Source organism: Diachasmimorpha longicaudata, chromosome 4, assembly GCF_034640455.1.
Source record: "Diachasmimorpha longicaudata isolate KC_UGA_2023 chromosome 4, iyDiaLong2, whole genome shotgun sequence".
Lineage (NCBI taxonomy): Eukaryota > Metazoa > Arthropoda > Insecta > Hymenoptera > Braconidae > Diachasmimorpha > Diachasmimorpha longicaudata.
In genome coordinates this window covers 4,529,662-4,543,112 of record NC_087228.1, presented here as the reverse complement: position 1 = coordinate 4,543,112, position 13,451 = coordinate 4,529,662, and the positions used below count along the sequence as shown (strand labels likewise).

General features: G+C 35.4%; 1 protein-coding gene across 3 annotated transcripts; it reads left to right on the top strand.

Annotated features, from left to right (window-relative positions):
• Positions 1-690: 690 nt before the first annotated feature.
• Positions 691-13,013, top strand: LOC135161356 (mitochondrial carrier protein Rim2). 3 transcript variants are annotated; one of them, XM_064118843.1, is made up of 6 exons: positions 691-1,190; positions 3,214-3,399; positions 3,877-4,142; positions 7,504-7,622; positions 9,702-9,924; positions 10,944-13,013. In XM_064118843.1, the coding sequence occupies exons 1-6, from the start codon at positions 1,150-1,152 to the stop codon at positions 11,213-11,215; spliced, it is 1,107 nt and encodes a 368-aa protein (XP_063974913.1). In that variant the 5' UTR covers positions 691-1,149; the 3' UTR covers positions 11,216-13,013. The 3 variants fall into 3 exon arrangements, with proteins under 3 accessions (XP_063974913.1, XP_063974914.1, XP_063974915.1); XM_064118844.1 differs by having other exon boundaries at positions 3,150-3,399; XM_064118845.1 differs by lacking the exon at positions 691-1,190 and adding an exon at positions 1,336-1,358.
• Positions 13,014-13,451: the final 438 nt, after the last annotated feature.

Here is a 13,451-nt window from a genome sequence, read left to right as displayed (position 1 = left end):
GAAAATTGCAGTTGCAAATAATTTATTTTCTCAAATTATTAACGAAACCATTGAATTTTTTCCACTTCACGTCATCTTTCATTTTAAGCGACGAGTGTGCTTCGCGTTCTACTATCTACCGATAAAGACGAAATACTATCTTATCCGTCTCTCACGATAACAGCTCGCAGCCTGTCAAAATACGCTCCCTCACAAAAAATCATCATCAAATGAAAACAAATGAAGACGATTTTTCTTACAATTTCCAAATAATTTTCTAAAATAAAATAATTATTTTTAACATTTTATCATTTCCCCCTTTTATGTGACTACCAAAAATTTAAAAAATTATCAAAAACAATTACTAAAATAATCAATTTGGCCACATCCCCCCCACCTTGGAAGACGGCCTTTAATACCCCCCTGACCATTCTGCCCCTTTACATCCTCTTTCAATGTCCCTAAAAGGTTCATAACAATCATAAAAATATAAAAATTAAAAGAGTAAAAGCGAATGCCATAAGCGCGAGAAAACAAACCTCAGGAACCAAAAAATTTATCCCCCAAACATTTCAAACAAATCCCGCTCCGCCCCTCTCCTCAGACCCCCTCGTCGCGCGCACCCATCAGTCTCGCGCACGCGTACAGCCTCACCCCGCGCATGCGCACATCACCGCCCGTCCTAACCTCACACTCTCCATTACAGCAACAGTATCTCGCCTGATTCCCGTAGTATTTGTTTACACCGCGAGAACATCGCAATAAATTCACCAACAAATCAGATCACGGCTCCCCAACATCCCCCCAGTATCACTAGTGAGTCTATCGCAGCACGTTTTGTAACGCAGTTGTGCCCGAGTCACGTAGGACTAACGTTCAATAACCAAAAAAAATTAATAAATCAACATTCGAAGTAGACGTACAACAGTGAATTGTGATAATACATCTGTGGAAGTGGATCCATCATACGCAGTTGTCCAAGTGATTGTGGAGAAAAGCCGGGGGCCAGGGGGGGGGGCATCGTCTTGTTCGCCGGTTTCTGCTGATTCTCGACACACCGGACTAATCGAGCAGCTATTGGGGCTACTATTGCCCCAATTAAATTCTTCATTTTTGGTGGAACCGTTGTCGCTAATGTAACTGACGATTGTGAGAGATACCAGTGGAAATATGTCTCAGAGAGATACCGTCATACATCTTGTTGCCGGCGGGTGGGTTTTCATTTGTTTTGGAGCTTTATTTTTAATCGATCAAACCGGTTCTCATCGACTATTCTCGATATCTTGTATTTATCCTTCTGGGGTTTATGGACATATTGCACGTTGACGATGGCTATCATGACCTAGGACAACTGTTTTTCGAAGGAAATTGATGTTCAGGTGTGTGTGTGAGTGTGGGTGTGTGGATCTGTGTGTTTTGTGCGCAGCGAGTGGAGCTGGATCTAGCGAATGATAGACCCAGGGGAGAGGGGAGAGGGGGGCGATAATATTTTTGAGGGGAAGAAAGTCGTTTGGATCTTTGAATCATTATTCAGGGGATGATTAAGGGGTTAATGAGGTTATTGATGCGTATCGGGTGTTGATGGTGGATGGGGTTGAGGGTGACGAGGGTGGCGAGGGGGTTGTTAGGGGGCTATCGTCAATGTCTTCTCGGTTTTTGAGGGTTTTGGAAATTTTTGGGATGCGATTGATGAAAGTGATGGAGGGAAAATGTCAAGTTTTTGATGTTTGTTATTATTCAATGGCTCTGGAAGTTTCATCAGTGTCAAAGAATTTTTGGAATTTTTCAGTAGTTTGGGACAAATTTGCAAAATAATAAAAAATTTGGAAAGACAGGTGAACGGCGAAAAATTGGTGTCATTGAAAAATGACGAAACGTAAAAACAGTTGATTTTTTCGTGGGATTTGATCGACCATTTTTTCCGGGAATTTTTGACAAGTCGGAAAAAATGAGACGATATTGGCAATAACTCCGCAATGAATTTTTTATTCGGAAATATTTCGTGTTATTTAACTCAAATCAATTCAATTTTGTGCTCGCAAATATTTCTCTATTTTGTTTAATGCGCAGTGAATGCAAATGCAAGCAACGGAATATGGGATTTGGGGGGAATTGAGGGTAGGAATGAATTATTTTGAATAAATTACCTCGTGACAACTGATACGATTTAACGATATTCATGTTTCCATTGTTATCAATTTTAATTTATTTGTTATTCATTATTATGCCATTATTAATGAATTTTCTGTTCCATATTATTTAGTGCTGTGGACACAAAATTTATTTTTTGAATTCTCGAGTCGTTATTAGTTGTCAATCCTGTGAATTTAATTTTCCTCCAGCGAATTGTCTATTTAACATACGAAGAAAAACGATAATTGCGTGTTGATAGTGCTAATTTTAAGATGATGAGATGTTTCGTGTTACTTCAAGGGTGGGAATCGCGGAAGTTGTCTGAACAGGCGTGTGACGCAATAAACTAGATGTTTTGAAGTTCTGGAGGTGGATTTATTCAGGGGCTGGGGAAAATTAGTTTTCGATTAGAGAAGTGTTTATTTAATTTACATTCTTCCTTTATGAGTAATTCTTCGGACAATTAATTTTCGTAGATTCAGAATTCTTCAAAGGTTAAACAATCCCGTTTATTTATTTACGGTTTACGGGGTTTATTTTTTTGTTAGAAGGCCATTTTGGTTTAAAGTCATTTGCCTTGGGGGTGAATAATTGCAGATAAAAAAATTGTGTAATATCAAGCAGTTGAATGTCGCATTAATTTTGCTCTCGTTTATGCAATTACTACGAGGATGAGTGGGTTTGGAAGAAAATGTCACTAGACCTCACCTACAAATCTCTTGAGTCACAAGAATATCTGTTATTTTCCTTCCCGAAATAGCCGTGAAATCAATAGACGATATACCATTGAATTTATCGACTGGGAGTATATTTTTTGAGCAGCGAAAATTGGATTTTAGGGAATTATTTATTGGCATGATCAATAATCTTGTCTTTAGAAGCTTTGGAGACTTGAAGGGACGTTTGTTGCAATTATGCAACATTTATATTGATTTTTAAAAGTCCATTGTTCCTGTAATCGATTGAAGAATGTGATTGGAACTATTTCATTAATTGAAATGAACTATTTTATATTAATAATTGCACAATTCTTTTAGAGAAATGTTTCAACCTCACAATGCAACAGTCAGTGTTTTGATCTACTCCAATGTTTATTAATAGGGTGGCGGGGACTATGGGCGCAATTGTGACCTGTCCCCTCGAAGTAGTCAAAACACGATTGCAATCATCAACGTCTGGCTTTTATCCACCTCCCCATAATGGTGAATTCACTTCGGGACAGTTCACGTGTAATGGTTTTCCACCTAAACAACAGAGAAGGAAATTATGCACTGGGGGATCCACAAGGTAATGAAAAAAAAAACTATTTTTCATTTCTTTTTTCAAACGAAAAGTGACAACACCTCAACTCTTCAATCAATCAAAAATTGCCACAAGATTTTTTTTTTGGTTGGGAAACATTTCCCCGAAGATTTCTTGTGGGATTTTCTTGATTGATTGTTTCCAGAGATTTTAAAATTTTTTGGGACATGTAATAACGTATTTCTTGGAAAACGCTCGTCTTCTCAGTGAGTTAATGGAAAAATTAATCATTTGCCTGAAATCCATAATTTAAAAATTAATTTAATACTGGAAACATGAATTTTTATTAACAAATTTCGCGATTGTTTTGATAAAAAAAATCGAAAAAATTATCACATCATAAGAATCAAACAAACAACCGATCAATTTGAATCGATCAATTAATTCTTTTTCAACTGCCTCCCCCCTCCCCCCTCAAGATAAAAAATAGAAGAATGAAAATTGAAACAATTCAACCCTCAGGTATGCCTTCGTGGCCCTGTCTCATTGTGGTGCTTCACCACCCCCCAACACTGGACAAGTTAGTCCAGGTTTAATCGAGTGTCTGAGGTACATAGTTAAGTACGAGGGTCTCCGTGCACTTTTCAAGGGACTTGGTCCCAATCTAGTGGGAGTAGCGCCATCACGAGCGATATATTTCTGCACATACTCGAAGAGCAAGGGCTTCTTCAACTCATTACTACCTCCAGACAGTCCAATGGTGCACGTGTGCTCCGCTACATGTGCTGGTGAGTGATAAAAAAAATTAATTATCGTATTCGTTTATTTCATTCAATGGAATGGAATAAAATAAACAAGCAGAGGATGAATATTTATAAGTGATTTGTTTGAATACAAAGGCACTAATGACAGGATAATTGTTATAATTATTCAATTGAGGTGCGAGGGAGTGACGTTACTGGAGAATTTGTCAGTCGTTTCGGTAGATATTTTGAATTTTTCTCTAGTGAATAAATAATTCAACACATCTGCAAAAATTGGCTGATAAATTTATATTTATTTGTCATTTTACTATCTCCCCTACATTCCGAGATATTCATCAAAAAGTGGTGAATAGTCCAAAATAACTTCTCTTGAATGATTACGATGATTTTACTTGAAAAAAAAAATTCACTCAATTAAAAATTTTCAGAATATTCCGCCCCAAATTTCTGGCATTTCTCTCCTCTTCTCTTCAATTTTATCGGTATCTCCTCGTAAAAAGAATTTTTTATTTTTATCACACCATTTTTTATTTCACTTGAGATAATATCATTATCACTAGCAATATCTCTTGTCTTGAAAAAAAAAAAAAAATTGAAAAATGCAGAAATACTCGTACGATCTCGATTATCGTGACGTACTTTATTATCACTCCAGTTCGCGACCCATGTAAGTGGCGTTCAGTTAGTGCGTCTTGAATTATTGTACATCCAAGACAAATACATTGACTATCGAGGGAATGAGGAGTTGAACTTAGACCCTCAGAGTAGTTTGCTCCGCCAACTCTCTGCTGGGGAGCCAATGTCATCATTGGAGGGCTGCAATTTACATTACATCTTGTGCAATCATACAATCCGTCGGTGATTCATATTGACCAGTGAGCATTTGCTTTTTTATTCGCACTCAATTTACTCGACTGAACTGCCAGTCATTCTCTAATAAATCATTGTTCGAATGGAGAAGTAAATGGGATTTTTTTTCTTGTGAGCAATCCGATGAGGAGTTTGTTTTCTCAATGTGAGACTGTGAGAATAATTAGTGAAGTTGGTAATAATAGATAGGACAGGCAAATATTTATGCGAGGAGCACAGGTTTCATGAAATAACTGTCAATTCAGCTATTTTTAGTACTGATTACGCGCACTATTCATTCAAAACATGATTCAAAGATAATAAGGACTGGATTTAGTGGTGAATAAGCCGAGAATAATAGAATGGAATTTTCCATTTTTTATTTCATTTTCGAGATAATTTTTCAAGGTTTTAAATGAAATTTGATTTATGTAAATCACGCGATCTCGTCGAGAAATATTGATTATTGAAAATTTATTTTAAATGTTTATCAGGAACGTTTTCAATTTTTGTTATTCGACAAATAATTCAATGAATCACGAAACATCTTCGTGATTTTATAAGCCTCTTTCGACCGGCTATTGATTAGATTATTCTTCCCACTGAAGACTCTTCTTGTTAATTAAAAACATGATTATGAGATAAAAGAAATCCCTGTTCCAGAACAGCTGTTGAAGATTTTACATTTTTTAAATTTTTAAGTTGATGTTTCAAGTTTTCAAACGGTACGAGATGTCTTTAAATCGCATCCTTTCGTCCGGAGATATCGAGACTTGAATCCTGTTCCCTATAATTATCCATCAACCGAACATTTCTCCAGAATTCTCCCCATATTCTCCCCAATAATTACCCGATAGATCGTTCATTTTCCTCACTTCACTGTTAAAATCCCCATCATCAGCTGTCAGAACCTGAAAATTCCTTCCACTTTCTCTTTTACTCTCTTCACATCGCCCTGACAATTTTCCTGTTTCAAAAAATGCGCAATAGCACTCACACTACAACATTCCTACCCCCTCCCATGGGATCACAGTCAACAGAGCAATTGCACTGTGGAAGTATTCATCGGTGTGCAATAATGTCCGAACATCCACATAAACAATCCCCCCTCGACAAATGCAACAAAAAAAATTGCTCAAATTGTAAACAAAATTCTGTAAAAATAGGATTAGATAATGAATGGTTATTAATTCCTGAATTGAAATCCATTGACTCTCATTAGTAGACTGTACGATTATTGGCACTTCCTCTCTCAACGTTGTGTCATTTTCCTTGATAACACATTCAACTGTCCCATGTCCCTGTGTTCGACATTCTCAGTCTGCATGAGGTTGTTTTTTTCTATTTATAGATTTGAACCGAGAGACTGCGTCCATGGGTTTTAAGTGAAAATGCGCCTGGTAATTTTGATCACGTGATGCTGTTTGAATGGACATGAATAAAATTTTTTTTTATGGTTCCCCCTTCCCCCCATTCCCATCACCATCCTTCACCGCCTGATGTGATCGAGAAGGAATACAGTTTTAATTAATTTGCAGTTTCGAACTTTCACAGCAGTTGTGGGGAATCATTGTTTCGATTCATTCGATTTACTGGAGTGGTAATTAATTTTTTTTAATCTGACGTTTGATTTCGTGGAGAACTTGTGATTTTAAAAGGTATTGGGTGATGGAGTCGGTAAATTGTCGGGTTAATTAATTAATTGATTTTTATTTGACATTTTTAAACAGTGAGAAAAGCATTAGTAATCAATTGTTGACATCTGCATAAATGGTTTTGATAGTAATTATGCAGTGATTTTGCTTTATTATCTCAGCTAGTTTGTTTACATTCTTTGAAATTCATTAACGAAATTCATTAACGAAAGGCTATTATTTGTTTGTAATTTGCAATCGATTTTTTTGGGGTTCGCTGATAGATTGAATGAATTATTCGCTTAATTAATTTCGTTTCGAGATGATTGAACATTCGGAACGGGTTAATGAGACTGTCGTGAAAGTATTTGATGGGAGAAATCATGCAGAAATCTTTTATTATTAGTTTTTTATTTATTTTGAGGATTGTTCATTATAAACAAAAAATGTCACGACGAAAATTCCCCTACCCCTCGCAGATTCGGAGATATCGCTCACAAACTCGACTCACTTCACTACTGAATTGTTATTGTTTAAGCCAGTTACTCGTGGATTATTCAGTGAATAATCCACGTTTGTTCCGAATCCACTTCAGATATCAGTTCAACAATTGTATAATCGTGAATAGAAATTAATTCCACTCGAGTTCATGTATTCTTAGGTTTTCGATCACTTGAAAATTCAATACCATTTGCATTCCGACGATTTCAAGAAGCTCGCATTTCATTATTTATTATCGGTTAATTTATTATCTGTGTACAGAGTACACCTGGATGTCTTGCAATAGATGGAAAATATTCTAAATGTTATGTTGAAAAAAATATGGGACAGTCGCGAGTAAAATGTTTTTTATGAAGCGATTGTTTGGACCAAATTGACAATGATATGAAAAATTATTTCAGGCTTTGTGGCATCTACAGCGACAAATCCCATTTGGTTTGTCAAAACAAGACTACAACTGGATCATCACGCAAAGCATACGAGAGCAATCGATTGCATCAAGAGGATATATCAACAATCGGTGAGAGTTGATAATTATTTTTATTGAGTTCCCGTTTTTTTCCTTTTACTGATTATTCATTAATTTTTTATTGAATCGTTAATGAGCGATTAATCTTGTTGACTAATTAATTTCATTGATTAAGACATGGCATGTTTATGAATTAGTCTCAGTTCGTGCATTTTTTCTAAACTGTAGACATATGTTCTTAAATTTATTATTTGACTTCAGAATCATTTCGACGCCATTAGACTCAATTAAATTATCAACTCATTCGTAATCCAAAACATTTATCGCAGTTTATGGATAAATAAGCTAGTGTTATTTTTCTTATTAACATTCTCAATGGAATAATTAAAAAGTCAATGAGATTCAAATTTTTTTGAGGTAAAATCCTCGGAAAATTTCTGGAATTTTCCATAACACATTTATTTTCGAACTCCACAGCGATAGATTTAATTCATAAATCATTCAAACATTGTTTCTTCCGCTATAAGCGTGTCTGTCGTAAATAGAAATTGTTGGCTCAGCAATCGCAATCAGAGCACAAACATTTTGCATATATCGTTGTCTTCTACATCCCCTTCATTCACCGAATCTCGTACAATTATTTTAGAAATATTTCCAAAACAAATTCAGTGGTGATGTGGTAAAACGAGACGAGTTGACTTATCTCTGGGTCTAGTTTTTCAGCAATAACTCGGAATCTCAGAGAGATAGCGGAATTTTTGTAATAACATTTATGTTTGCACTCAATTCGCTCTACAAAGAAGCTCAGAATAGAAATTCTTCCATCTTGCCTAGATTTCGAGATATTAATCAAAAACTAATCAATAGTCCAAAGTCCCTTATTTTGTTTTACCACTTTGCTACTGAATTAATAAAAAAAATCAATAAATGACAATAAATGACGATCCCAAAAATCCATGATTTTCCTTTTGTCAGAGGAAAACTCCGAGGAATTCAATTGAAAATCCTTTGTTTTATATAATACATTCAAAAAATTATATTTCCTCTTTATCTTGGAGCGTTAATCAACGATAAATGGATAGCGTATCGATCGCTTCGTGTGGGGTACCATCAATCACATTATCTTGAGTGTATCATCACCGAAAATCCAACGGCACGAGTACAGCATCTCTAGTAATTTATAACATCGTAAATTATAACGCAGAAAATATTTGCAAATGCGGTTTAATCACAACGTGGAAATGTCAGAGAGTCACTCTCTTGAGAATTTCGTTTATTGACCTTCAGATTCTATCTATATCTCCCAGCAACGTGACATGGTCCACGCAGATCTTGTCATCCACACTTCCTAAACTTTAGCCCCACCTTCTTTCCCCTGTCATGCAATAATTTCACGCTTAAATTCACAATTAAATTTGAGCGAGCAGATTTTAACTATAGGCTGGGGAAAAAAATTACTTTTTACAGTTCCATTTACTTCAGAGAATTATTTATTTGTCAATATCGTATTTCTCGAGATATGTCATTATTAGGTCCTCATTAGGTTTTAATTATGTCGATTATGTTGTTCTAGAAGACGATTATGTTAGTTATAATCTTGAGTGAAGGCGGTCGCTTTTGCAAAATTAAAGGCCGGAATTTTGGAGGTCGAGGGGAAGGGGATGAAGGGGAAAAATTACGGATTAAAGTACGAGAAATAATAAGAAGTTGGATTCCTTGACAATTTCATGGGCAGATGGATCTTGACTCCGATCCAAAGTAACAAAATGCAAAATTAACGTCTCACTGTCAATTGAATTTGAATCTTTCCCTCGGTCATGCATAAAATAAATAGTTTAAGAGCCAACGAATGAAGCATTTCAAAGATCTGAACTTCATTCAATTTATAAAATTGGTTTGGGATAAAATTATCATTAAAATAATTTAATTTATCGTTTTGCAATAAATTCGTTCAATCGCCTAACAAATTGACAAAATTACCAAAAAGTTTGACTCAAATGCAGAGTAATAAAATGCAAAATTATCACATCACTGCCAATTGACTTAGAATTACTGTCCCCGCAGTTATCCACAGAATAAACAATTCTCCTAAACGTCAACAAAATTAACAATATTCAAAATTGCTTTCAGGGTTTCCTTGGATTTTACAAAGGCATTGTGGCCTCGTACGTTGGCATAAGTGAAACAGTAGTTCACTTTGTTATTTACGAAGCAGTTAAAGCCTGGCTGATAACACACAGATCGCGATTGCCAACAGACAACGATGGATCAAAAATGGGACGTGATTTTATCGAATTTATGGCAGCAGGAGCCATGTCTAAGACCGTTGCATCTTGCATCGCCTATCCCCATGGTGAGTATTTAAGTTTAATTAAATAATAATAAATATTGGCAATTGCAAGGGTCGAGTGCGTCAGTGCATCGGTACTTTTTTTATCATCTTAATTTTTTTCTTTCCCTCGGCTGTTTTATTGACGCAGTGAGACTGCTGAACCCCGGGCCACTCGAGTACAGCCAATAAAATTCACTCACTGTGACTAAACATAGAATCTTTATATAGGTATAAGAGACCCATTGCCAGCGACCAAAAGTTCTCTCTCTCTCTCTCCGTGTAATTACGTATTGTGGGTCTAGATTGTTGTGAGCATGTTTGATTGATCTTGACGGCCTCCTGCGACGTCTCCAGAGCGATTGTCTCGCGATTTACCTAATCGGGGAGATATCTCGGTTATCATTTTTATCGATATATCAATGATTCCTCAAATTTTTGTCGTGTCACTGCAGTTACAACAGCACTTTTTAAAGAATAATCAATTCAGTAGCGATGTGGTGAAACGAGATAAGTAACTTTTGACTGTTGCTTTGTTTTTGATGAATATCTTGAAATATAGGGAAGATAGCGCAATTTTCATTAGGAACTTTTTTGGAGAGCGAATTGAGTACTACAATAAATGTTATTTCGAAAATTTGGCTATTTCTCTTGGATTCGGAGTTATAGTACGAAAATTGAACGGGGAAGTAAGGCAACTTATCGCGGTTCACCACTTCGCTAGGGAATTATTCTTAATAGTTAATTAATAGTAAATAATGAATTAATAGATGGTCCTAGTCGTATTTTTGGTTATTAAATGGAGGACGTGTTGAGGGAAGATCAGGTTTCATTTATTTAAAGTAAAAAATTATGAGACGTTTGTCAAATCATGGCAAATCACATTTTTGAATTGAAAAAAGAATTGAAGAAGTAAATAATCGATAATCATTCTACTTCTAGTCATTTCTTATTTCGTGAAGATTAAAAAAAAATATTTGCACTAAATAATATTTTTATTTTGTGTATAGAAAGCTAATTACGTATTTTATTTCTCATTGCAGAAGTGGCAAGGACAAGGCTGAGGGAGGAAGGTACCAAGTACAGAACATTCTGGCAGACATTGAATGTCGTTTACATGGAGGAGGGCCCAAGGGGCCTCTACAGAGGCCTCGCCACTCAGCTAGTCCGTCAAATACCGAATACAGCTATCATGATGGCGACTTATGAGGCTGTTGTCTTCATTCTCACACGACAATTCCAAGTAGCACCCACGGGGACTGCCAAAAACACACAGTTCTACGCGGAGAATAAGCGAAAACGTGAACTCGCTTAGGGGATGCATCGAAATGTGAATTCATTCCAATGACGTTCAGGGGGTTGATCTGGGTTGAAATGGTGAAACGTGTAAATTCATCGATTTTACCAAATCTGTGGCGAACTTCCCTCGGTGGTTGGAGCCCTCAAAAATATTTGCATGATAGTCTACAGATTATTTTTCTATCTTAATGGAGTTTACATAATTTTTTCGGAAATTTATCGGTAACTAATAGAACACATGAACAGTAAAATATGAAATTATAAATTCTATTTCTAATTTGCGGGTTAAATTTAATTATTACATTTAAAAGATTTATTCATTTTCTGATTCCTCTGAAAGAATTAGTTATCGATAAATTACCACTTCAAATGTTTTTTCGAGATTATTCATCAATTCTTGTTGAAATTTCTGAATATTCAAATGATTATTTTCCGATATTTTACTGGAAATATTGAACAAAGTTTGACCACTTCATCAAAGGGCCCCTGAATATCTTAGGAAACGATAATCGAGGGTAATCGAAGAGGAAATGATTCATTTCATGTAAATAATGCAGTTACAGTAGAATCTACTTGTAGATTCGTTGTCCAGTCAGCTTTATTTATGTTGTACATAACTCCTGTATAGAAAATCGAGGATTATAATATAAAAAGTATTACGAGAATGGTAATTTATGCAAGGATATTGGGTGATGATAGTACGTGACTGGGGGAGGATTTGACGAATATGCTGTGATTAGTTGTGATTGATTGGAACAATTTAGAAAGTACGAAATTATTTTTCAATGAATCAGTCTGAATCATTTAATGGTATTTCCTTCATATTTAATTTTTTGCACATTCGTGGAGACTTTCGAGACAATTCATGATTATAAATGATTTTTTAAATGCTGTTATGAAGTGGAGGAACGAAATTACGCACCTCACGAGGGGTTTTAGAGATGAAAAAATTTCCAAAGGAGAAACTCGACATTTTCATCTGAAATTTTTCATCATGGAGATCATTTCGTTATAAATTATTCAGAATTTATTCCAGACACGTTACGTAGCACTTCACAACAGATTTCATCATCCTAGTCGTTGACAAAAGTTATTTTCATAATTTGTACAATATCCTTCCTCGAAATCAGTCGATAAAAAAAAATAGAGACAACAGATTCTGTGATTTTAGTTCTTCGTTTTGTAAAAAAATTTCCGAGTGATTGACAGTAGTTAATAAATCGTGAAAATTGTTCTAGAGTGATAATTAATTACTCCTGATGACTCAATTCGTCGATGAACTTCATTCAACTGACGAGTTTTTAATGACATTTAGACTCTGAACAATTGACACAATCAACGAATATTAAAATCATGTTAAATATATTTTTTAACAGAAAGCGTGAACGATGAATGACAAAGTGTAATGAAAAATTGCTTAGTTTTATGAAAGACTGAATTAATTGTATTGTACTTAGTGCGTACTCAACATTGGACAGCTGTTGATAACTGCAGTGCGGTTTTGAATTTCATAGATTATTGGAGAATAATAGGGGGATTAATTTTTTTTTTTCTTACGTTTATTCATGATAAATCTGTGGTTTAGGAGTTCTATTTCCCATTGACGATAGCAAACGGACCTCAGTAGTTGCTAAATGATTTTTTTTGCGGCGCAGACGGGGTTCTTACCCTTGCGTCGATGTCGTAAACTTCGGGGCCGATGTTGTATTACCTTAACGTTTATCCTAGGTTCTAATAATCTTATGTTATATCCCTGTAATTTATGGAGAAGAATAAATTTAAATAAATATTGATTTAGAAATGAAAAGCAAAAATTTTTCGTCATCTCACCTCGTCTCAGTTCAAATCTCCCCCATTTTCTCTGTGATTACTTTTCGCGAAATGAACTAATTCTATCGTTTGTATTGAGTTTGTACCCGTTTCTACTGAACTTAAAATGTTTCGTCAGTTTCTCATTTATTTTTAAATAAATAAAAGTAGTGACATCTGCGTGCCTACAGGGAAGGTATGATACAGGAAGGTATTATTATCAAGCCCGAAACAGGAGAGAAGGTCTCGTAAGTGCCAGGAGGTAGTGCAGCAGTCACTTTCCCTTTCCCCTCATCTCCTTGTCATCCCCACTTTTTACTGCTGTGCGACGATGGTGGGATGATTTAAAAAAAATGTAAAATATTTGTAAACAAAATAAAATAGTAAAAAAAAACAGAAACAATACGAATTATTGTAATTTTCTCGTTTTATCATTATTTCTC